At 34.6% G+C, this 25,684-nt stretch overlaps 1 protein-coding gene across 1 annotated transcript; it reads left to right on the plus strand.

Annotated features, from left to right (window-relative positions):
• Positions 1–6,810: 6,810 nt before the first annotated feature.
• On the plus strand, positions 6,811–25,684 carry LOC108083627 (uncharacterized). The gene is made up of 6 exons (XM_017179500.3): positions 6,811–7,713; positions 21,799–22,091; positions 22,159–22,337; positions 23,388–24,381; positions 24,446–25,069; positions 25,135–25,684. The coding sequence occupies exons 1-6, from the start codon at positions 7,335–7,337 to the stop codon at positions 25,261–25,263; spliced, it is 2,598 nt and encodes an 865-aa protein (XP_017034989.1). The 5' UTR covers positions 6,811–7,334; the 3' UTR covers positions 25,264–25,684.

A 25,684-nucleotide genomic window follows, 5' to 3' on the forward strand; every position in this document is an offset into this window, starting at 1 on the left:
ACAAGGTGGTTTTCATAAAGTGTTGAGAGTTGAGGGGTTTTTATTTAAAGATTCTCTTTGTGTTTTGTTATAACAATCCCTTATTTTTCTATTTTTTTTGTCTGGGAAGTGTGTTCGTTGAGTGCGCTTTCTAAGCGTTTTTTACCCCAACGTTTTCATGCATACTTTTTGGCTTTAAATTAAAATTAAGCTTTATAAATAATAGCTTTTGGAATGCTTTAATAATTATATACAAATATATATGTTCCCAGAATAATCTTTACTATAAAGATCTGCCTGGGTTCTTTCATGACATTGGATTTAGATAAAAAAAAAATATACTTATAGAAATTTTATTTTGTTATTAATTTGATTATATTATTACTTATAGTCTATTATAATTTTTTATATTATATTACTATTTTGTATATTATATTATTATTATATATATTATATTAATAATTTTTATTTTATTAAATATATTATAATAATAATTTGTAGGTTTTTAAATAAATTTATTTCATTAGTTATACACTTTCAACTATTTTATATTTATTATTTTCTTTATTTTTTAATATTTTGATATATATTTATATCTTATTTTCTGTGAAACATTTACCCAAAACTCAAAATTATTCAACTTCTTAAACCTTTCTTCTCATAAGCTTTCAATTTTTAATAACATGCATATATATTTTTTATTTTCCAAGCTTAATACTTCCTTAATCCAACCTTTTCCTGTGTTTTTTAAATCCTTCTTTTTCCTTAAAAAGTCCGTATTTTCTTTGTGAAATTCGTTTGACCAAAGGTTAAATTTTTCGGTGATTACATATGTTTTTTTTTTCAAGTTTTAAGTGCAGCCTCCGCACGCATTTTAGTTGTCGGAGGAGCGATTACAGCTTGGCACAGTTTTGCCACCTGTCCGTCCGTCCGTCTGTCCGCCGTCCGGTATGAGCCATCACTGGCATCATCCACGCCCCTTTTTCCCCCACTTTTTCCCGGCCATTCATAATGGGTAAGTGACATTGCAGTTTCTGTGTCGCCGCAGTCTCTCACGCGGGTTTGTTTGTATATTTTGCGCTTTGTTTTATTGTCAATTTTCTCCCCATTGCATAACGATTACTCCGTAGCCTCCTCTAAGCCCCTCTCTGGCCGATCCGATCCGCTCTGATCAGATGAGAGTCGAGTTCCCCGGTGAACTTCAGCGGGGCCATAAAAACCAGAGCCGCAAAAGTCAAGTGAAAATATTTTGGCGCCGCTGTTATAACAGCGAACCTTTACCTTTACCTTCTCGCTCTTCTCAGTGCACTGAGAGAAAATTAAATATGTGTCAAATTGTTATTATAGTTATAATTTTGAATCGAAGTTTATTAGGCAGTGAATGAGGCATTTCCAACCCTTTAAATCATATATGTATATTCTTGATCAGTACAAAAAAGCAGCGTCGATCTAGCCATACTTTGCGTAGTTATTAATTTTTTTATTTTTAATATTCTTCCCACGAATTATTACAAAATTTTATAATTTTATATGTCGTTAAAATTGTTAAAGATACGCAAAAAATTAAATTTAAAAAATGCTAAAATTAGTATAGAGATTTGAATTTAATTCATTTTTGATTTAGTTATAAATTTTTAAAATTTTGATTTTTTTCAGTAGTTTTTTTTTTCAATAAAAACTATCACAAGTTCCATTTTTCTAATTTCTATATTTCCTAATAATATTAGTATGTCCTTCTGAATTCTGTTCCCTCTTAATTTTTGTCCAACTTTTTTCCCCAGTGCACACTCACCTGTCCCGTCTTCTGTCCCGCTTACTCACGCAACCTGTGCGCTCATTTAGCCGTGCGTTTGCGTTTTTAATTAACGGTAGTTTCTTCTATTGCCTCACGAGAGATTGCAAATGAAGTAATTATAAAAAAAAAAACGAAAAAAAAACGAAATAAAACGCCGTCAGATGAGGAAAGAAGTTGAGATAAAAACCAAAAAAATATAGCCAAGAGTTACGACCGAACATTCGGTGCAATTTCATCCCAAAATCAAGCTCTCTCCTAGCAGCCGCGGTTTTCCTTTTGCCAAGAAATGCGTTCATGGTCAGAGTGTCAAACGTGACGCAAGACCAGGCGCAAACAGCAACAAAAACAATTAACAGCCAACAGTAACATCAACAATGGCATTAAAACAATACAAAAAACTGAAGAACAACTGAACAAATGAGCTCAATGAGTGATCCAAAACAAAATTATTTGTGCAACTAAATATTTGGTCGAATGATTTTTAAAGTGTCAAGAGCCATTGTTGCGAGTGCACTTCCATAGAGAATCAGTTGATGAAGCCGAATGAAATATTTTAAAAAGTCTAGAAACTATGAAACTATATATGTATGTTGAGGCCTTGAGATTTAATATTAATATTTTCAGATTAATTTCTTGATTTTAAGAACCTTTTTCTCTTTTAAAATGCCTTAAAATAATATTAAAAATCCTTGAACAAATACTCTTTTCATATGATATTTTCCTTAATATAAATAACATATATATGTAATATAAATTGATATATATCAAGGTTCCATTAATCTATTAAAAATTCACAAAAATTAGTAAGTAATTAAGATGTTCCCGATAAAAAAAGTCGAAAAACATTGACAAACATTGCGGTTGGCCTGATTCCAATTTATCCAAGGGGAAACTCTGCATAAAATTTGGCAATATTATTCCCAAAAAAAATGATGTGAATTAGGGCTTAAACTTGGTCAAAGCTAATGAATTTCCTTCCTTACTTATTATCTAGACCTTGAAGATCATCATACTCCCAGATATATATCATGATATTGGGCTCAATTCGGTTATCGGTTAGCTAATTGATAACCCCGAGAGCTCGAGCTTTGCTAATCGCCTTGATTTCTGACTGAATTTCGTATCGCTGGCTTATTTATTCACTGTTAACTGAACCTTTTGTGGGCCGCGCTGCCGGTTTGCCCATTTCTTGACACTTTCACTTTTCTCATTAAGACACACCAACAACCGCGATGGGCTCCGAGGGCTCGAGCGGGGAGAAATGTGAGGCGCAAAAGGCGACAGGTTTATTTTTTTTTTTATTTTCCATTTTTCATTTCTCATTTTTTATTTAATTTTTCTTCTTTCTTTTTCATTCGCTGACTGCACGACGAGACCTTACGTGTCCCCAAAGATGATCGCGTCAATGACTGACAGACCCAGACCCTTATGCACTGGAACAAATTTCGTGATATTTTGTAAGTAAATGAAATATTTTTATTACTTAATATGAGAAAAGAATTGTTAGGTTTTCGCTAAATTATAAATTCTAGTGAAAAACAAAATGCTACAAAAATTCATGAATTTACGTGTGATTTATGGATTAAATATAATTGTGAGCGATTTACTTTTTGAAATGTTTATAAAATAAATTAAAATGATTTATATGTTTAACAATTAAAAAAGTTTACGTATACGTGATATTAAAAAAAAAAAACGTATACGTAATACCTGGACGCACTATATTAAGTATACGCCCTGTTTTTTTTTTACTTCCCTTTTTTTAATTTTAAAAACTATTTCAAATTCAAAATTAATTTGTAATATCATTTCTATTTACCCGATTTTTCTCAGTGCACATAAAATATTAAGGCTAACCTTAAATATTTTGTGGATTCATTTGCATCTTCATTCATGCCCATCCGTCTCCATCTCCCTTGCTCTCTCATTTGCTCACTCTCTTTACATCTTGCTTCTGCTGCCTTTCTCCATCTTCCTTTTGCACTGCTGCCGAGTCTCTCTTCCCTTTTTGAATGAGTGATATTGAACTTTGAGTGGAATTTCAGATCGCATGAGAGCCATTCAAAGTCAAGATATTTAGGATATGATTATATGTATCTTAACTCAGATTGAGCATTAAATATAAATGAAGTTAATCAGTAATATAATTTTAGTTCTTTAATAAAGAAATTTAGCATTTTACGAAAGTTTTTTCATCATAACTTGGCTTAAACTCAACCAATTTCAGTGTGGCTAGGTTTTTTCTTCTTGGTTTTAATATGCAAACTTTTCTGCATTTAAAACTCAAATTGTAATTTTTAACAAAATTTACAGAAAAATTTGTGATGCACCCCCTTATAAAAAATGAAAAAATTGAAAAAAAAAAAAATTTAATTTTAAATTTTCCTAATTTTAATGTAAAATATAGCTGTTATGAAAAGCATTTATAAAAATGTATGGCACTTCTATATACGAATTTTTTGAGCCAAGCTATGGAATTTTGTTAGCAATTTGTAGTCCCTCCTTTTCCCTTCATCCTTTTCCCGAACCTTTGAAATAATTAAATATGGAGAGAGTTTATTGGAGAGAGTGTAGAGTGGAGAGTGAAAAGGATATACAAGATAATGCCTTCTTTATCTCTTATAAATTAAATGTGGAGTTAAAAAATGCTCATCTGTGCAGCTTCTGGATTCAATGTTTTTCTTTTGTTTTGTATTTTGTCATCCCTGCAAACCAGTTTACCGTTGCAAGAGCTTCTGCCGCTTCTTCTTCTTCATCGCCCTCTTCTGGTTTTTTTGAAAATGCACAAAATGCATTTTTGTTTCACTTTGCCAAGTTAACATTTAATTTTTTTGGCAGCGTTTTTTTTTCTTCTTAGTTGTTGTTGTGAGAACTGGTTTCCATTTGCTAACGGTAAATGCAGTAGCCGCTGCAGCACCAGCAGCAGCAGCAGGAGCTGCCCGTCTCTTTCTAGCCGTCCAAGACTGTTCCCAACTTTTTATTTGGCTTTTGTGGAAAATTGAAAATTGAAAAGTACTGCACGAGACATTTGACGTTTCGAGGATTGCACAATATGTATGGCAGAGCTAGTTGTTTCTGCGCCAGGTGCAAGTAGCACTCGCTCTTTCCCGCTCTCACCTGCTCTCGCGGAGTTGGTAAAACGGGTCAGCAGGCGAGAAAAAGACAGCAACAATTGTTCCATCTCTTGCGACATATTCGTTCGCATTCCTCCATTCCCAGTGTTTTTTGGCTGGAATCTTGGAAAGGGGGGGGGATGGAGATTTTGGGGAATGGGAGTGGAAACGGGAATGCAGCAGCAGCAGCGGCGGCAAGTGAATGTGGAAAAACGTTAAAAAAAAAAGAGTTTGCATGCTAAATTAAATTATCTCAATCACTTTTAATCCCAGACACTTAAATCATTTCGATTTGCTATATTTTATCAGATTATATCCGTCTTTTTAAATCTAAATATCGAGTGTCAATATGCCAGCTGGGTTATTCATTGGAGTATTTCAATGAGTCATTCCATTGCGAATTCATTTGGCTGCAAGTTTTCATCTTCATACATATTTTACATTAGTTAAACATTAATGCGTCTTTCATATGGTAATAATTAACTAACAAAAAGCTTTAAAGGTGTATTTTTTAAGCTAAATTTAATTATGAAGCTTCCAGAAAAATTACTAATATGACAAGCCTACAATTAACATTATTTTTGTGGCCTAAAAATTATGTTAACACATGGAATAATAAAGGCAGATCGTAAAGTGGGATGTGTTTTAATTAAGTAATTGCAGCAAGTGCAGTGTAATTATCTCGAATCTCAAGAAACTAATTGTTTAAAGTCAAAGAAGGTATCAAGGGTTTGCTCTCAGGAAATCTCTCAACTCAAAACGTCTATAACTTGGCTCAAAAAAGTTAATAAATGTTTCATTAGCATCTATGTATATTTAATGCTAAAATTAAGAAAATCTAAAATGTATCATCCGAAAATGTTTTTAAAATTTACAGAAACAAAAATTAAATTTAAGATTTAAATGCATGAAAATTTGCCTGTAAAAACCAAAAGAAAAAACCTAACCACCTCGAAATTAATTGAGTATAAGCCAAGTTATGATCATAAAAACATTAAATTGTTCTACATTTTTGGAATAAAGTGAATGATAAATTTTACACAGAAGATATCAAGGGTCTTGGCTTCATTTTGATCCTATTAAGTCTTTAATTGTAAATAAATCAAACCAAAAAAATCAACTTGTAACCCCTAAGCCTCTCACGATGTCACACATAGCGAGCTAGGGACGTGAATTTATCACAGATTTGAAGCTGATGAGACGATGTACCAACTTTAATAATTATTATAACTGATATGAAGTTGCCAATTCGGATTTATGCCGTCGTCGACGACGGTTTATTGTGTGCCATCTTGAGTGGTTGAGTGCGAATCCATTTAGCTCATTTAGGCGACTTAACTGATTTGACCGACTTAGCTGGAATTCGCTATATGGTCACTCATATACATAAGCATATACAGATACAGATACAGATATAGTGATTGCATCCGTCCTTCTTCGGCGCGTATTCAAATATCAATGGCTAATTTCATTTTTGCGGCCACTTTTGCAACACGCACACTTTCGCACAATTCCATAACAGCCGCCACACACACACATACACGCAGGTCTTACCACCAGGCTATTACAACATAGTCGATGACGCAGGGCTTTTACTAGACGAACCAGACGAAGAGAGGAGCTGAAAAGGAGAGAGGAGCTAGAGAGAGAGATCGCTTTGCTCATAAGCTCTCGCCCGCTCATTTCTTCCTCCAGACACTTTCGTTGGGCCAACTAACGGTACATGCACATTCACTCACTTGCGCTTTCGGAGACAGACAGAGCGAGAGAGCGCTCGAGCGCCAGCAGAGTTTTTGAGTCTCCAGTTGAGCTTGAGCCCGAGAGTCTGAGTCGGAGATGTGTTTTTGCTGTATTTTTGGGCGCTGCGTTATTGGAATTGTTAACATATTTTTACAGCTGCTCAAGACGCGCAGTCGCGATTCGTAGACGTGCGTTCATGCCAAGCGGTCGTCGCTGCTCGCAGCTCCCTCACACAAATCACAGATCACAAGAAAATCACACAGAATCACTGGGATCCATAGCAAAAGCGCGTGTGTTATTGTGTTTAAAATAAAAAAAAAAATATACAAAAGGAAGCCAAGAAAACAAAAGTAAAAGTGACAAAAACAAAACCGTATTCTAACGGTTCTTCTCTTTGAAGTGTTAATATTTTTTAAAGCTCATATTTTTTTTGCCTGTGAAAATGCTGGTGCTTAAAAAATATATATAAAAATAATATATATATTTACACACATATAGAGATATCTAAATTCGCAGTTTAACCCAAATTGGATTTTAAGGTTTCTCGGGTTTTCGTATTTATTTATTTACCTTTTTTTTCGTGTGGAGTGAAAGTGAGTTCGAGGCTGAGACATCGTCGCAGGAACGTGCCCCGTTAATTTGCATATATCCATATAGTATATAGAGCATATATACATATATATATATATAGCCTACTGTGGCGGCAGATGAACATGGCGCACAGCAGGACTCTCTGGCTGGCCCTAATCCTTGCCCTGGTAGCCACTAACCAAGCGGCCATCGACAAGGACGATGGCAAGTTCCCCGGCAGCAATCATAACCTCACCACCTCACCATCATTGGATCAGCATAATGTGATCAATCTCAGCCTGCACACGGACCTCCCGGCTCCACCTGCCGCGGCAGCATCCTTTGATCTCACGCGCACTCGTCGCCTAAGGGATGCCCTCAATGTCTTCGATCTCGCCCTGCTGGCCGCCAAGTGGGGCCAGGTGGAGACCGACGGCGGTATTGCGACCAACTGCAGCCGGGATATGAGGAGTTATCTCGCCGGACTCAGCGATGCCAAGATGTGGGCGGTCAAGAGTAAGTCCTACCTAGAAAAACTTAACTTTAAAATGGTTTTTAAATAAGTTTTCAATTTTTCTTTAAAAAATTTCTTAAATGAAAAGCAATCATGGGCATTTTTTGAAAATATTTATATATTTTTTTATTCAATAAAATCGATTTTTTATCAATTAATATCGATATTTATTAGAGGAAATTTATTTAGCATTTATCTTTGTTGTTGTGAAAGACAAAAGAAGTGCAGAAATTATGGCAATATTATTATTTACTTTGGTATTGATACAAAAATCGATTAATTTCGATTAAAACATCGATATCTTGCCAGTTTCTTAATAAATAATAAATTAAAACCTCTACATATTCCAAAATTCTTAATTTCTTAGTTATCTTTTTCGAATTTTCTATAAATTTTGATCTCTGCTTGACACCAATTACAAATGGCATTCAATTTAGAATCTTTAGTTAGTTATCGATAATAAAACAAAACAACCTTAAAAGAAACATAAATTATGAATATTTAAAAATGTAGGTCATACAATCATTGGATATGTTAATTTGCAAAGAACAAACTTCAAAATTAATAGCAAAAGCTATTATCTTGGACAAACTCAATTGAAAATGTAAGAATACAAAAATATGCAAAAGCAAAAAGGCATTCAGCTAGAAAATTAATAATTCTCAAGTCTTAAAAAATATTTTTAAATAATTATTAACTAGATGAGCTTCTTTTTAAATGCTTTTAAATGTTATTTAATGATTTCCCATATATTTTTTGGGTGACAAATGGAGATCGTCTGATGTCAAGACGTGACAAGATGGCCATTCACTTCAACTTCCCTTACACGTTATTGCCAAAATTTCCACACACACACACACACACACACATTTTTCAACTCTGATCTTGTTTTCAACTCGCTGGCAAAAAAAAAAAAAAGGAAAACCGTAAACCAATTCTGGCGTTGAACGTGCCATTCGCCGGCGATCGCCAGAGATATATACACACATATATATATGGTTTTATATGGAGAATTCGACCATAAAGCACACAATCTACATAAGTGCACGATACGATACGATGTTAGCTAGAGATCGCCAAGGTCGCAATTAGTTCTTGCCAGCAACATGCAACTGCAGCAGCAACAGCAACTGCAACAGCAACTTCTACTGCAGCAACAGCTCAATCAAATCTTGGCTTGATGGGTGGACTTTTCGGCATCGTTTTCGCTGAATTTTAGACACCCATTTTTGGTTAAATTGTAAAGGTGGTTTTTTGAGTAGGTTTTCCAGTTGATTTTTTTCATTCTTTTATTTTTTTATGGCTTTTCTGGTCATTATGTCAGTGGGTTTAGTTGGTATTGAATAACGGTTCAATTGCAAACGAGATCAGGTCGAGATCGATTTTTCGCCTTTAGTATTTGCAAAAGTCTCTCAATCTCAGTCTGAAATTATGACTTGTTTTATTTTCGGTTTTCTCAGTTTTTTCGTTTTTTTTTTTCGGTTGCGACAAGTTGCCGCCCCAAAAAGCAATCCTATCGATTCCAGCAATCCGATCCACTGACCAACTGACTCCACACACTGGCCACTGGCCACTCGCCTCGACTTGATTTGAGTCGACCAAGCTATAGCTGGTTATGTAATCAATTAACACAAAACACTGCTGCTTGCAGCCCAAAAAAAAAGGGGAGAAAAAAAGCAGAAATACTGTAAAAGAAAAAAAAGAGAAAGAGAGGAGGCCCCCTTTCAAAGTTTCTTTTTTTTCTTTCTTTAGTTTTTTATTTTATTATTATTCCATCGGTGGTTGCACCATGGGCATAAAGTGACCGGAAAGTGAGCACAATATCGTTTAAAATCAGCTCTCAAACAAGCAATGGTTCAAGTTCAGGGAAAATGGTAATGAAAATGGCCATTTCCCGGGGGCTAAGAGAAAGGTTTAACAGTTTCGGAAGTGATTTTTCTGTAATTAAGATGCTCGTTTAAAGATTTTTTCCAGTTAAATTAGTGAAAAGGGGAAAATTTGGTAATTAAAAAGTTGTAAAATATAGTTTTTTTTTAATAAAAGAAAGGGAATATATTTATTTAGTTTAAAATTTAACAAAGCCAAAAGGCTTAACAAAATATCGTCTATTAATCCAATTTTTTTAGAAGTTTTTTCCCCTCCTGTTTGCTTTCAAGTCAAACCCTTTTTTTTAACCTCTCTAATATATTTTTCTATTTGTTGTTAAATTTTAACCCTCACCTTCGTGCTAGGGCCATCTCCTCTCCGTCTGGGAACTTGTCACTGGGCTTTTGGGGGGAGTTTCGTGAGCAGGGACAGTTACCTGCGTTACCTGGCATCTATGTCAATGTCTCCAGTAAATCTTTGGTTATATATTTATATATATATTACCACACACATGAGCAATAGCAGCAGTCGCCGGGCCAGGGCCAAAGTTTTTCCTGCTGGCCAGCAGCAGCAGCTTTAAACCGGACTCTCCGCCGTCTGGAAATTGTTATTTAAACGCTTCAGATTGGACATAAATAATTTCCAGCGAGCGGGTTTCGGTTTCAGTTTTAGTTTCAGTTTCAGTTTCGTATCTGGAGCCACATATACTACCAATCCTCAGCTCGATGGCCAAGATCAATGGCTAATAAATTGTAGCCGTATTACCATTGTTGCGGCAGTTGTTGTTGTTGCAGCTCTCCGCTTCGCTGGCTGCATTTAGCCCCAAACTTTTAGGCCCAAACCCAAACCCCAACTCGAACTCGAACTCAAAGTCGAAGTCGAAGTCGACGAGTTGCCGGCGATTGGCAGGTTGAAGGTTGCCCTGAAATGCACTCGCCGTGACAATTGCAGCGACTGCAGCTTTTTTTGGAAGTCAAGTGGAAGGCTGCGACACAAGACAAGGGTGACACCCCGAAAACAAAGCCATTGACAAAAAAACTATTCATAGAAACCAAAAAAGACTACAGTAGATATTGCTTAAAGGCAAGGAATATGCTTTTAAAATGATTTTTATATAAAAAAATATTCGAGAAATTTTGTTGTTATTGAGAAATTATTTTAATAATATTAGAAATATATATATAATATAATATTATTAAATATTATATTCCTATAATAATAATATTAGTTTTATTTCTTATGCTTCCTTTAATTTCACTTATTAAAAATTTCTGAGAAATTTTTTTAATATTTAAAGAATGAGTTTAAAGGTTTCTGGTAGCTTCTTTTAATTATTATTATTATTATTATTAATAATAAACATTAAATAATACTAATAATAATAATTTGACTTCTAATGCTTCTTTTAACTTTAATGATTGAAAAATTCTAGAAAAAATAACAAAATAAACTCTACTGTTCCTTAATAACTTGGCTTATACCATTTATATTTTTCTCAAACTTGGTACTATATATTATTATACTTTAGTGATCAAAATCATAATGAAAACGAAAAGTTTTACTTGCTAAAATAAGAAAATTATCAACGCTGTTTTATAATAAATACGCTGCTATAGGCAATATTTTTCTCAATGTTGTTAACTGGGCTTCTTATACCCTTACCGGGTATTATGGTTTCAGTCAGAAGCTAGTAACACATTGAAGGAGTTATTTTTGACCCCATAAATCATAAATATTCTTTATCAGCATCAAAAAACGAGTCGATCTGACCTTGTTTGGCAAGAAAAAAAATTGACTTTTTTTTTTTCAAAATTTGATAAGGGGTTACATCGTTAAAATTATCAAAAATTAAAAAAAAATTTTAATTGAGAATGCAGTATGTTTAAACTTATAAAAACTAACACCGAATAGCTTTTCGAATTGAAATTAATGGATTTTTGGCTTAATTACGATAGATTTTATATGCAAACTGCAAGGGTACACAGAATTTGGCTTCCTAAAGTTTGCTTTCCTTTTGGTTTTTACTTAAATTATCTTATCAAGCTGCGATCCTATAGATTTTCTGTAATAGCAAAATGTTTTCTCTTAAAAAAGTACGAATATCATAATATATAGCACATAGCTAATATCTACTGTAATTTGCAATCTCCAAGACGTCTTTTTTTTTCGGCTAACTTTGTCGAGTTTGGCCAAGTTTGTAAACAAAAACTGTTGTCGGCAAAAAGTCTTAGAGGAAGTGCAAATATTGGCCTCATCATCATTATTACCATCCAAACTGCAAACTTCCTCAAAGAAAACCAAAAAAAAATATAAAAAAGCTTTCACAATCTTTGCTTCTCTGTTGGCCAAGTCTGTGGCTTTTTATTTTAATTTTTGCAATTATTCCGGGAACCGGGAAGCCAAGAAAAGCGCTATTTGTGTTGATTTTTATGGGGAAAATCACAGTGTTTGACCTCGCGTCAAATTGAAACTTATTGAATTGAAAAGTTACAAGTTTCAAAATTGTAGCCAAGTCTCTAGGACTGTGTTTTGGTCATTAGAGTTGGTCACAATGCACAACGGTTGTTGGCTTAAAAAAAAGGGGGTAACAGGCCCCAATTACAGCCTTTGTGCGAAATGAAACGTCACGCAACATAATTTCTACGGCTTTCCCGTACGCATATATACACACATTTCTATATAAACGGTTGTCTTTCGAGCCGAAGAAGCAGATGGAACCGACCAAAAATTGCACAACAAATAAACACGGCCAGTCGCCAAGCCGAGAGACAAGTTGTCCCCGTCGCTCCAGCTCTCCTTACCCCCACCTCAGTCTTCGTCTTGTTGGTCAAAAAAATAAAAAAAAAAAAGCTTAACTTATGTAATGTAACTTTAATTTGATTGTTGCAATGTCTTGCAGTTTTTGTTTTTGTCTCGTTTCTTCTCTCTGACTTTTAGTTGTTCAGCGAAAATGAAATTATGGCCAAGACAACTATAACTTGGCTATAACTTGACTGTAGTTAAGGCGGCTGTATGTAAAATACTTTCAACTGTAACCCCCATTTTTGACCTGTTTTTGGTTTATTTCTGTTTTATATATATTTATGATTATTTACAACGTTTTCTGTTTTTGTTTTTGGCTTAGTTTTTTATTAGCCGTCAAAACGAACGACTTAGGCAACGAACTTGTTTTTGGCTTTCGTATAATTGTGCGTAATTAAAAACTAAAGAAAAACCAACCACGCAATTGCAAATAATTGGCCAACAGCAAATCGGTGGCAGCTGGAAAGGTTAAGGACAAATTCCACAGTTATAAACTGGCTTTTGTTTTTAATTTGATATATTTTTATATTTTTTCGTAGGAGTTGAAAGGATAAAGGTTATTGTGAAATAATATTAGATGATTTTTACAATTTTAAAGGGGTTTTTTAACTAAATATTTAATAACTTGGTAGTTAGATGTTTTTTATTTTATTTAAGGTAATTTTTTTAGAGTATAAAAACAATTTAAATGTATGTAAATAATATATATGCTAAAATATATATTTTTAAAAATTTTAAAAAGAAAGAATAAATCTACTTGATATTTTATAAAAGTTGATTTTAAAAAATTAGACAAATCAAGCTAAATGGGTTTTTAAATAATTTTAAAGGCTTTTTAATATAATTTAATATATAAATATATAAAAAAACTAGGAGATAGGTGCTTTTAATATATGTAAATTAAAATATATAATTAAATAAATTATATTTAAAGTTTTTTTTAAGGAAATATAAGTAGCGAGACATTTTTCCTCTCATAAACATAATTTATTTAATTTAATTCATGATTTAATCAATTATTTTCTTTGAATCATTTGCTTTTAAAAGCCTAAACTTTTAAAATTTAAATTATTTACAGTTTAGAAATACATTTAGTAAATATTCAAGGACCTCAACTTACATTTTAAGCGCGTAAACAAAACTATTAAATGTAATTATTTATTTAGAAAACAAAAAATGGTGGCTGGGCAAAAATAAATTGCATTTATTAGGCAGCTGAAGGGACTTTTATGCCGGGACTTTGTACCAAAACAAAAACCGGGGCTCATATTTCACTTGAGAGACCCGAGACAAATGTGCAATTATCCAGCAGACTGTTCGAGGGCAAACAAGCCCCACAAAAGTGCCACAATTAGGCAACTCCAACTTGAATTATTACGACCAGCTTCCAGACGGACGTTAATTAGACAGAAATTACATTCCATCATGAGACGGCGCTAATTTCGACTATATAATATATCATAGAGACATATAAACAGGGGGATATTGCAAATAGTGTCCGTCATCCATTCGGGGCTTTCAAGTTTAATGCGCGACACTCGGTCTTGGCAGGCTAATCGATCGATTTCTATGGTTGTTGCATTTTTCGACGAAGGTCCACGTCCCACTAAAATGTTTATGAGCATTTTGCATTTGTTTTTTGAGTGTTTTTTTTAACACTAAAATAAAAAAGATTAGGTAAAAGTCTGACCACAAATAAACTAAATATAATATAAGCTAGGCGGCTATAAAGGAAAAATTATATAAAATATCTACCAGACGTGTCCGGCATTAATTTTTAGACGATTTTGGTTATGAAACGAGCTCTCAATTTTTGGGGTTATTGACCATAATTGCAATTTTTGGTTGGGTCTGTTGATCATTTATTGAATTATAGCTTATTTAATGGGATGTCAGCCTAAAGAGAGATGCGGTTATGCAATTGTAGGTCTTGATAAATAATAAGATAAAGCTGTAAATATTAAAAAAGGGACTACAAAATAAATTTGAAGAGAAGTAAAAGTTTTATAATCTCTCTAAAAACCTAAAAACATTCATTTATATAGGGTAAGGTGGGGTAAAGCCGACCTAGTAAATGGTTTTGGCTATAAAATGTTTATTTTACATCGGATAAAGTCGTTATATATACCAAATTAAAGGTTAGACTTTTGCGCAACGTTCTATGCATGGCATTTTATTCATACCTTTGAAAAGTTTTGAGATACAAGCGTTTTACGAAAAAGTTCATTTTTGCTATGTTCAAAAATGATGGGGTAAATCCGACCGCCTATATTTTTGGTTGATTTAGTACAGATATAACCTAAATATAGGTTTTGCAATGATAAATCAATCAATGTTATGTTATATAATGGTAATAAAAGATAAAAGAATTAAAAAAATTAAAATAGCAAAATAATTAATCAGTATCATCTGATTCGCTGCTCAAATAGCTTGCTGGCGTTTTTTGGTTCGAGTTAAACGTCTGGTTGGCTGCGATGTTGATGGTTTTGGTGTGATTGTTGTTTTTTTTGGATTTTTTGCGGCAGGATTTACCCCACTATTTAGAGGTCGGATTTGCCCCACCACGTAATTTTTCATAAAAACGCAATTAAAAAAGAAATTATGAAAAAAAATGAACCAAACTTATATGCACTTTGTAGGACTTTATTCAAAGAATCTAAATCCACTTACCTTTTCATGCGATAACTTTGACAAAAAGAAATATCCTGCAGTTAATTATGCACAAAAATGAAATTCAAAATTGTGAAAACAATAAAATGCTGTCATACCACCATTTACATTGTTTTCGATGCTCTACACGACAACACTAATATTAGTCTGCGTAGTGCTTCCGATTTTCGAAAACAGAGGGAGGTCGGGTTTACCCACACTGTCGGCTTTACCCCACCTTACCCTATATATATATTTTTTTTTAAGTAATGTTTAATGTATATTAAAAATGTATATAATATTTAATATTTAATTTTAATGTTTTAATATTTATATAATATATATTAGAGTCATAATTCCGCAAAAAATCTTAAACATTTATTTGGAAATTTATTTTTAATATTTTTTTAAAATAATAATAATTATAAAATATAATAAAAAAATTGTTAGAAGTGTAAGAAAGAGTATAAATTTCAATTACTACAAATTCCTCAAATCATGACGATTTCTTGTCATTTTCCCCTATAAAAAAACCAAAAACAAAGATAATGATCTTTGGGAATCTCCCCTTAAAGCTTATAGTTAAGGAATATATACTTAAATTATAAAGCTAATTATAAGTCCAAGTTGAGGCATCAATACGGTGACAGTGCACTCTTTGAGCTAATTATTTATATATTCGTTTAACGATTTCCATACAGTGAGTCACACAAGTGCAGCCCTGAACCAGTTTTTCTTTGAGTCAAAGAAATGCGCAGAAATACCTTAAAAAGTTGTTGGTTTGATTTTGATTGGAGATGATTATTGCGTAAATACAAAAGACTGGCCATGCCACGTGTCAGTGACCAAGTCTAAAAAGCGGAATACCAGTTGGTAGGCCAGGCACTAAAAATAATAATAATAATAACCAATAGCCAATGGCCAATACAAAAAACACAACACAACACACTGAAGATGCAGCTGACCTTGTGCCGAATCTCGGAGAGAAAAACCCAAACCCAAAGCCAAAGACAGGCCAAGTCTTTGACTCTCACTTGTCTGGCTGTCTCTCTGCTACCTGTGTGTGTTTTTACCTTATTTTTATTTTATTTGTATTTTATTCATTATTTGTTTTCCCCCCACTTTCTGTGGGGGCGTTGTTAAAAGCCTCAGCCAAAAGCGCCAGCATTGACATTGAAAGCAGACCTGAATATGAATAAGTATCATCTACTCCTCCTCTTGGGCCATTCAGGAAGTCTCTGACTATCCAAAGGGGCTCCGATTTGGTACTGTTACTATCTACTATATCTATATCTGTATCTTTGTGCATCTCCGAGCATAAAATTGCACAAAACAAGTCGCGTTTTATTATGTGACTCAATTAGGCAACAGGCAGGTGTAATTGTTACACAAAATAAACCAGATAAAAATAGAGGAAGAATTTAAGAAAATATAGAAAAATAAACTAAATAGAAAATAAAGATAAATAGAGAGGAAAAACAGAGAGAAAAGCGTATGCGTAATTAGGAATTATTGCGCAGTCAAGCGGCGGAGAATGTTGGCCAGAGGCATTAAAGCTTAAAAAGTTGGAAATATTTACATAGAAAATAGGTAGCCATACTTCTAGGGTAGAATTTAATTTAAAATTGTAAATTAATGAAATGAAATAATTAAATAAATCAATTTAATTCAATTAATTTATCTTTCCAAGTTTTACATTTCGATTTTTTTGATTTATATTTTTTAATATTTAATAATACAAATGTTTCAAGGAAACCTTTTTGTTTATTTTTTGGCTAAGAAATGTACTTAAAACTAAAACTACATTTTTATTGTTTAAATTTCAGCTTAAACATTAATTGTAAAATATAAATAAATACATTTTATTTACATTTCATTGGAAAAAAATGTGAATAAAATAAATAATTTACTTAAAAACAAAAGGGGAAGCTAAATTCAGGCGGCTTTGCAGTTTGCATTTTAAATATTTCATAACTAAGCCAAAAATGCTTTAATTTCAATTCGGAAAGCTGTTCTATTTTAGATTTTTTAAGGCTAAAAAAACTGCATACTGCATTTAAAAAATTTTTTATCAAAATTTTTACCAATTTTCGTAAATTCTAATGATGTAACCCCTTACAAAAATTTGAAAAAATTACAAAAAAAAAATTTCTTTCTAAAATGGCTATATTCTCCTGTTGATGTTGATTAAAAATATATATGATTTATAGGGTGGGAAATGATTTCTTCACTAGATAAATATTCTTTTAAATGTCAAAAAACCAATTTAATACCAATTTCCGGCTTATATTTAAGTGTATTAAAGATAAATTAATAGTTTAAAATTTTTATAAAATTTATTTTTAACTAAATTTAAATTATTTATATGACAAATATTTATTTCCCTTTTCTTTAAACCCTGAACAATAAGTATAATCATAAAAACCATAATCTTTAGGCTTCTCTCCACTTAAAAAAAATATGACTTATAACCATATTTTGTTACCTGTCTTCTTGGCCATAAAAATAACAAAGCACCTGAACATCCTCTTGATTGTGATGTGATCTAATAGACACACCTCAACAATAAGTACACAGAACGCTTCACAGCCTGCCAGCTTCACCCAAGTTCAAAGACTCTTCTTCTGAGCCAGCTCTACTGCCGCGTTGCGTGTCAGATGACAAGGAATTTATTTGGCCAAGACAAACACGGGCGAGAATCTTAAATCTACAACACACGCCTCTAATGTCCCCACATTAGTTTTTTTTTTTTTTTGGCTTCTAATGACAAAGCCAAACATTAAGTACGCAATTGCCAAAAACTAAAAATGATGATTATTTAAATGGAAATGGGCGAGCATTTAGCGCTTCGATTAGCACAAAATTCTTGTAATAAAATGAGAGAAAAAAACCCTTAAAAATATGCAAAAATGTAAAGGAAAAACCATAAAGATTTATGGATAATTTCAAGAGCAACTCAAGCATAATTCATAGCCAAGTTTAGTTTGTGTTTTAACTACTTAGTTTGTTTGCTTGAAATTTACAACCCCAAAGAGTTTGAAGAATAAATCAAAAACAAACATCAGCGGGGACCTATTTATGGTTTAACAATGCGCTGACGCACAACACTCACACACACAGTTAATGTAATTATATATTTTATAATGGGGGAAACCCCCCTTTCCCCCCCTTTCAAGCCTTAATTGAACCGTTAACAGTTGGGGCGCGTTTTTCGCATGTCTTTTTGGATTTTTTGCGCAGTTTCACAATATTAAATATAGAAATAATGAATATACACACATTCAAAGATTATTTATTGCCAATACAATACAATATCGTTTTCATCAATCAAATGGATTTCAACAGCCGTGTCACCGGGTCCCCGAAATCCAAGTGTTGAGCCCCTCCCTCATTGTTTTTGCCACTCATTATGGTTTATGGCCGACTGCCATCGGATCGGCCTAACATTATATAGTAGTTTGTGTGTATGTGTCAACACCGTTTGCTTACCCCGCCCGACTTTGCTTTTTATATCACAAGGGGTCTCTGTCCTTACCTTCGGTTAAAAATATAAATACATATATAACTTGTAATCTTCTTGCAAATATTTGGCTCGCATTTCAAGTGCACAGGCAGCAGCACAAAAGTTGATCTTGGACGAAAGATTTTTGTGAAAAATAACCAACAACAATGAGCCTCAAGTTTGTGGCCTATTTTTTAGGCTGAGGCTTTTCAAAACAATATTAAGTCAATGTCTAGCTTAACTTTCAGGTCACTTGGGTGGGGTTTTTGTTTAATGTTTTTCTAATAAAAAAAAAAAATTATTAAATAATTTTGATAGGATTTTTTATATAAAAATAATAATAAATTCATTTTAATTTGTTTTTTAAATTTATTAAAACTTAAATTTTGCTTGCCAATTTCTTTTTTTATCTGTATTTTATTTTATATGATTCATTTTTTAATACTATTCTATTTATAATATTTGATTTTAATTATTTTCGATATTTTATTTTATTTTTTTGTTTATTTATTTTTTAATACTATTTATTTTATTTATATTATGTTATTTTTATTGTTATCAATATTTTATTTTATTTATTTATTAACTAGTTTTTTAATTTAATTTTATTTATTTTTAAATATTATTTATTTTATATATTTTTTTTATTTTAAACTTTTATATTTTCTCACGATATATGTAGTAGTAGTAGTAGTTCTAGGTGCCCTTTAAGAGAGCCAATTGCTTTCCTGTCTTCTTTTTATTACAAAATCTTTCGAATTTTCAGAAATTCCAGAGCCTCAACTCTTGATTTCTTGGCTCACTGTATGCGCTTTCCCCTCTCTATATGTAGTTCGACCCATTAACATTTATATTTATATTACTCGATCACATGTCGAACCAACAAACGACCTTCCCGAGAGACAAGAATACCTGATAAAATCTGCTTTAAGTCGGCTTTCATCGGTAGCCGCTACCAAGTTCATCTGGCCAGCCAGGGGATTGGGTGAACTTGGTCAGGCTGTCACCTTGATAAGCTCATTGTCTGGCCCAGGCCTGGCCCATCTGTTGATCTTGTTCGGAGTCAGCTTCCATTTACAAAAAAAAAAAAAGCGTTAAACGCTTGAATGACACGTTCAATTGAATTTCGGCAGCGAGAAGAGAAGAAGTACATATGATCGCTTATACTTATGGCCGTGTGTGTACATTTGCGACCCATTTGTGTTATGTGACGGAGAGGAGGGTTTCTTTTTATTATTATTTTTATTTTTTTCTTTTGGTTTTTGTGATGAAATGCTAACTACAAGCAAATCAAGTGACCTCAATCGTTAAATTAAATTGAAAACATGTTTAAACATTACAGATATAAAGGTAGAGGGGGGCGGGGAGGTAGGATGAAGGGCGGGACTAAATAGTTTGGTTATAATAGCAGTGTATATTATTGTGTGTACAAGGTGTGTGGATATATATTTAAATATATTTTTTTATATAGCTTTAATATATTTTTTTATATATAGCTTTAATTTTTTTTAACGGATTTTTTTTTTGTTAAAGATAAAAAAAATGGCTAGAATGTTAATAAAATATATCTATTTTAATCTTGGATAATTAAAGTTTAAATTTTTGCATTGTTATCTTGAAAAATTAATTAAATTTAATTAAAATTCCCATGCTTATATTATTAAGTTTTATTTTTTGTTGTAATAATTTTTAAATTTGTCTTTAAAGTAATTAGAATATTTTGTGTTATTTTTTATTAAAATTGAAAATTTAATTTGTTAGTTTTTCAATGTAAAATTTCTATAAATTGTTGAGATATTTTCTATACATTTTTGGATTGCTTTCCCCTTAAATTATTTTTGTTTACTTCTTCCAATTTGTATGTCTGTTTTTTCGGTAAATTAATTATATTCCTCGATCAAACACGAATGGTATTTAATTGGCAAACACTTCTTAGTCAAGTACATGCAAATATGTTGGCAAACATTTCCGTTTTATGCCTCCGTCCAGCTCCCACCTTCATCTCCAGCCAGAGGCAGCTCTGCTCTGCTCATGGTCATGGCCGGGTCTTATGTAACCTCCAGAAAGAGAGAGAGAGAGAGATGTGGCCGGATAGTTCCTGCTTGGTCAAGGCTTCGGGGTAGAGGAAGTGGCTGCTGGATGCTGGATGTTGGCTGCCTGATGCTCATGTAAGAGCGCTTCCAGCTTTTTCCTTCGTCGCCACGCAACCCGCAACAAAAGATTGTTGCATGACTTCGGTTACCAAAAAAATAAAAAACTTGTAAAAAATAAGAAAAACAACAACAAAAGCCATAAAAACTGGTTGGCAGACACACAGTCCCAGTCCCAGTCCCAGTTTCGGTTCCCTCTCTGTGGCAACTGGTTACAAGAAAAACGAAAAGCTAAAAGCGAAAATAGCAAAAAATAACAGCCTCAACTTTGTGCAAATAAATCACAAAGAGTTACACAGCTCGAGGGTTAGCGTTTCGAATCAAAAATTAAGTTATTTGAGATATTTTTATAATGATTAAAATGACAAATAGTAGTAACATGTAATAAATACTTGAGATTTTTTAATTTAAACTTTGTTTAGGTATTTAAAATGTAACTTGCAGTTGGCTTTGCTTTTACATTTATTTTAAATATAATTTTTATGATGTTTTGGAAGATTTCTTTATGTTTTATGCATACTATTTATTTAATATTTATATATATTTTATTTATTTCATTTATTTAATGATAAAATCCCAAAATTCCCAAGAAAAATCAGTTATTTCTTTACGAAATTCCTTTATTAACTAAGAAGTACTTAAAAAATTACCAATATCCCTAAGATTTCAGCTTTAAAAATCAATTTAAAAAGCTTTCTGACTTAATTGTTTGTATATTTTTTTATGCATATATTTTTTTACTTATTTACTTAATTTTATATATTTTAAAATCCTAAAATACCCAAAGAAAATCAGTTATTTCCTTACGAAACTCCTTTATTAACTTAAAAATACTTTAAAAACTACAAATATCCCTTAAAATCTATTTTAAAAAGCTTTTCTTCCTTAAAAAAAATATCAAAATAAATATACATAAGTCCATAGGGCATACCTTAGGTCGCCTCTTGAACCTTTTTAAAGCCTCAACTGAATTGCATAATTGCATAATATCCACTTTTTATAGGTTTTCCACATATGACATTGCATATGGGCAACATTCACACTTGTTATTACCTATTTACTCCATTCACACTTTACTGATGGCCGCCGCCCTTCTCCTTTACCCTTTTTTCCAACAGTGGACGATGCTTCCGGTCACTATACATCCGGTTTCTTCTACGGCAACAACTACTGGATGGGTTCATTGGCCCTGTGTGATGCCATCGACGATGGCTTGACTCCTGCTCCCAGCAAGGACGGTAACAATGGCTCATCCTTGGACTCCGCCGCCGCTGCTGCCGCTCCCAGTGGCCTGCCCTTTGCCGCTGCTCACACCCAGGCCTATAGCAGTGTCTACAATGCACCGCCACCCTTTGTGCCCGGCTTCTATGTGATCAAGATGCAGCTGAATGAGACGCTACCCACCCAAGTGGTTAGTAGTAGTAGCTCCTGCAAATAATAATTATAAATGGTAAATAATCTGTAATCCTCTGCTGCAGCTGCGCACCATATATGTGGGCATGTGCCTGCCCTCCAGCTGCTCCATTGCGGACATTGGGGAGATGGGTGCCCGGGCCCATGTGGAGCTGCCATCGCGGGATTTGCGCGTCCTGGACATACGTGTGCCCACCGACAAGGAGTTTAACATTTGGGCGGACAAGACCTTCTGCCTGTTGATGTAAGTATGGGTGGGTAGGGCCAGGCCCAAGCGCTAATGAAGTCTGGAGAGTCCGAAAGCTTTTTTCTTGGTTTTTTTTTTCTTTTATTTTTTGCCCAGTTGGTTTTGGTCATTAGCGAGTTTCGTGTGTGAAATCGAATTATATGGTAAAAAGCGAAACTCCCCTTGTTGACGGTGTTGATTAGCAGGGCAATCTGATTATATATTTCCCTATATATTCCATGGGTTTTTACACAGTAACCAAAATTTGTTATCTTTTATGAAGAAATAACGGCATTTTTATGGCAAATATTATAAAGCTAACAATTAGCAGAAAGAGTTTTTGGGGAATTTGCAAAGTAAATAAATTATATTGTTTATAGGAGCATATACTTTGCTGTTAATTTATAATTTGAAAATTGTAGTTTATACCCTTTGCAGGGTATCAAAATTTCAGTCAGCAGTTTGAAATTTAGTGAATTAATCATTTCCGACCCCATAAACCATATTTATTCTTGATCAGCATCAACAGGCGAATCTTTCTAGACATGTTTGTAGGAAACTAAAATTTGAGCATCATTAAAATTGTTGAAAATTGGAAAAAAATTAAATTTAAAAAATCTTTAAATGTAGTATGCAGGTTTATTAACTTTATAAAAACTAAAAGAAACCCGCTTTCCGAATTGAATTTAAGGCATGTTTGGCTGAGTTACGGATTTTTTAAATTTTAATTTTTCCCAAAAAATCAACAAAAATAAAATTACCATTTTTAAATTTTAAATGCAGTTCTATGTTGGTTTTTCCGTTTTTAATTATTTTTTAATAATATAATATTTACAAATAAAGGGTGAATAGCTTTAAAATATAAAAAATAAAACATCAAATTAAAGAAGAAGCCGCCTGCGCCCCCTAGTAAGCAAGTTCTGAGCCTCTTCCTTTCGTATTCTTAGTTTTATTCATCTGTTTTTTATATAATTAATTTATTGTGTAGAGTTAACCTTTCAATATTCAAATAATTATTTAATATTTTCTAATTTAAAAAAAAAACAACTTTCCACCTTTTTTTTACAGTGTTGTCTCCTGCATTGTCATGGCCCTGATTTGCTGCGGCACCCTGTACGAAATTTACCTGCGCGGCAAGCTCAAGGAGGCCCTGCGTCGCCAGGACAAGGAGATGATGAACAACAGCGAAACGAGCTCGGGGATTGGGTGTGCCTCCTCCGACTACAGCGACACGATGACCGCCCACGATGACCCACTGAAGCAGTCGAACCGCAGCCACGCCCATTCCGAGTCGAGCAACTCCCTGAAGCAACTGGATCAACTGGTGCTCAATCTGCCGCCGAATGACAATGACAGCGGCAACGGGCATCATGTGGACGATCCCGAGCACGAGCATCACCACGACCATCATCATCATCGCAACGGCGGCGGCGTTGGCGGTAACGATACAAGCACCTCGGACGAGCACCTGGAGGGGCATCTCCACGAGCCGGAGAAGCTGAGCATCTACTCGGAGCTCCTGCTCTCCTTCTCGGCCATCACGAACTTTAATGCCATCTGCGATAGGAATGTGGGTGCCGACACCATACCCTGCATCCATGGACTGCGAGCCTTCAGCATGGCCTGGGTAATCCTTGGCCACACATGCATCGTGGTCTTCAAGTACTCTGACAACATGGAGATGCGCAAGGAGGTGGAGCAGAACTTCTTCTTCCAGGCCATCACCAATGGCCCGTTCAGCGTGGACACGTTCTTCTTCATCAGCGGCTTCCTCATCTCGTACATCTACTTCCGGACGAATGCCAAGGGCAAGCTGAATAAGCTGAGCAAGGGCGCCAATGAGTTCACCGCCGGAACAGCACACTTCCTGGGCCTGGTGGCCTACAGATTTATGCGTCTAACGGCACCCTATCTGTTTGTGCTGGGCGTGGTTCAGGTGACCATGAAGTATCTGGCCACCTACTCGATCTTTGATCCGCCGACCATGGATCACATCACCTGCCCGGACTATTGGTGGCGGAATATCCTGTATATCAACACGCTGTTCCCTGTGGATGAAATGGTGAGTGCATGGCTAGGGATGTCTATCGATGGGAACAGTTGAATATCCCCCCTTTTCTTTGCAGTGCATGCTCTGGAGTTGGTATCTGGCCAATGACACTCAGTTCTATATGATTGGAGCCATTATCCTGATCGTGGGCGTCCGCCACTTTAAGCTGTCGGCCATTACCACGCTGGTGTTCCTGGTTCTGTCTTGGATTACCACCGCTGTGATTGCGTTCACCAACAACCATCGACCCAATACGGACGATCCGCTGGCGCTGTTCGACAAGATCTACGACAAGCCCTGGACCCGCCTGGGTCCCTACCTGATTGGCATGGCCGTGGGCTGGATTCTGTTCCGGACGAACTGCAAAATCCGTCTGCCCAAGCTGACGGTGGCCAGTGCCTGGTTTCTGGCCATGCTGAATCTCTTTGTGCTGGTCTTTGGCCTGTATCGAGCGGATTTGTCACAGTTCACGGCCGCCGCCTACAGCTCGCTGAGCCACTCGGCCTGGGCCTTGTCGCTGGCCTGGATTACTATTGCCTGCTCCACGGGATATGGCGGCTATATCAACTCGCTGCTATCGGCGCCCTGCCTGTATCCATTCTCCCGCGTCACCTACTGTGCTTACCTGGTGCATCCCATTGTCATCCGTTCCATGGCGTTGAATTCGGACGCACCGCTGCATCTGGGCGGGGATCTGATGGTGAGTTATTGGAGGGATTTCCCTAGGAATTGTGTTATTTATAAAGGGTATTGTTTTCCTTGCAGGTTGTCATGTTCTTCGGTCTTACGGTGGCTTCCTACTTCCTGTCCTTTGTGGTGTCCATGTCCTTCGAGGCGCCCGTCGTCACAATGCTGAAGATCCTGTCGCCCAGTCGAAAGAAACGCCTCGCCTAAGTCCATCTATGCCCGCGCACCCCAGCTCCGCCCATTTCCGATTATTTATACCCCCATTTATGTCATGTTATCTATTTCTTGTCCACATATTTATGTAGCATAGACTCATCTCGTCGTCTTCTATATCCCTCTCGCTCTACATTCTCTCCAGCACGCTCTCTCTCCCCACACGAGATAATAACTTTTGGATCATCTGTTTTGTTTTCATTATGTGTACATTTTAGTCCTTTAATTTATTCCAAAGGTTTGGAAAAAGGAGGAAGGAGAAACGAGAAACGAGAAACGAGGTAGGAGGAGCCAGGAAGAGAGCCAGAGTTATATATAGTACTTAATAGCTATAATTATATATGAAACTCTAGTACCTAATTTTATAAAGAATCACGTTGTATATACTGTATGCTATATATATTGTTATACATAA

This window comes from Drosophila kikkawai, chromosome X, assembly GCF_030179895.1.
Source record: "Drosophila kikkawai strain 14028-0561.14 chromosome X, DkikHiC1v2, whole genome shotgun sequence".
Classification (NCBI taxonomy): domain Eukaryota; kingdom Metazoa; phylum Arthropoda; class Insecta; order Diptera; family Drosophilidae; genus Drosophila; species Drosophila kikkawai.

Excerpts from the sequence above, each read along its gene's own strand:
- LOC108083627 (XM_017179500.3), top strand. The coding sequence starts at position 7,335 with ATGAACATGGCGCACAGCAGGACTCTCTGGCTGGCCCTAATCCTTGCC. Across the intron at positions 22,092-22,158 it reads AGACGCTACCCACCCAAGTG|CTGCGCACCATATATGTGGG; the intron begins GTTAGTAGTAGT and ends CCTCTGCTGCAG. Across the intron at positions 25,070-25,134 it reads ATCTGGGCGGGGATCTGATG|GTTGTCATGTTCTTCGGTCT; the intron begins GTGAGTTATTGG and ends TTTTCCTTGCAG.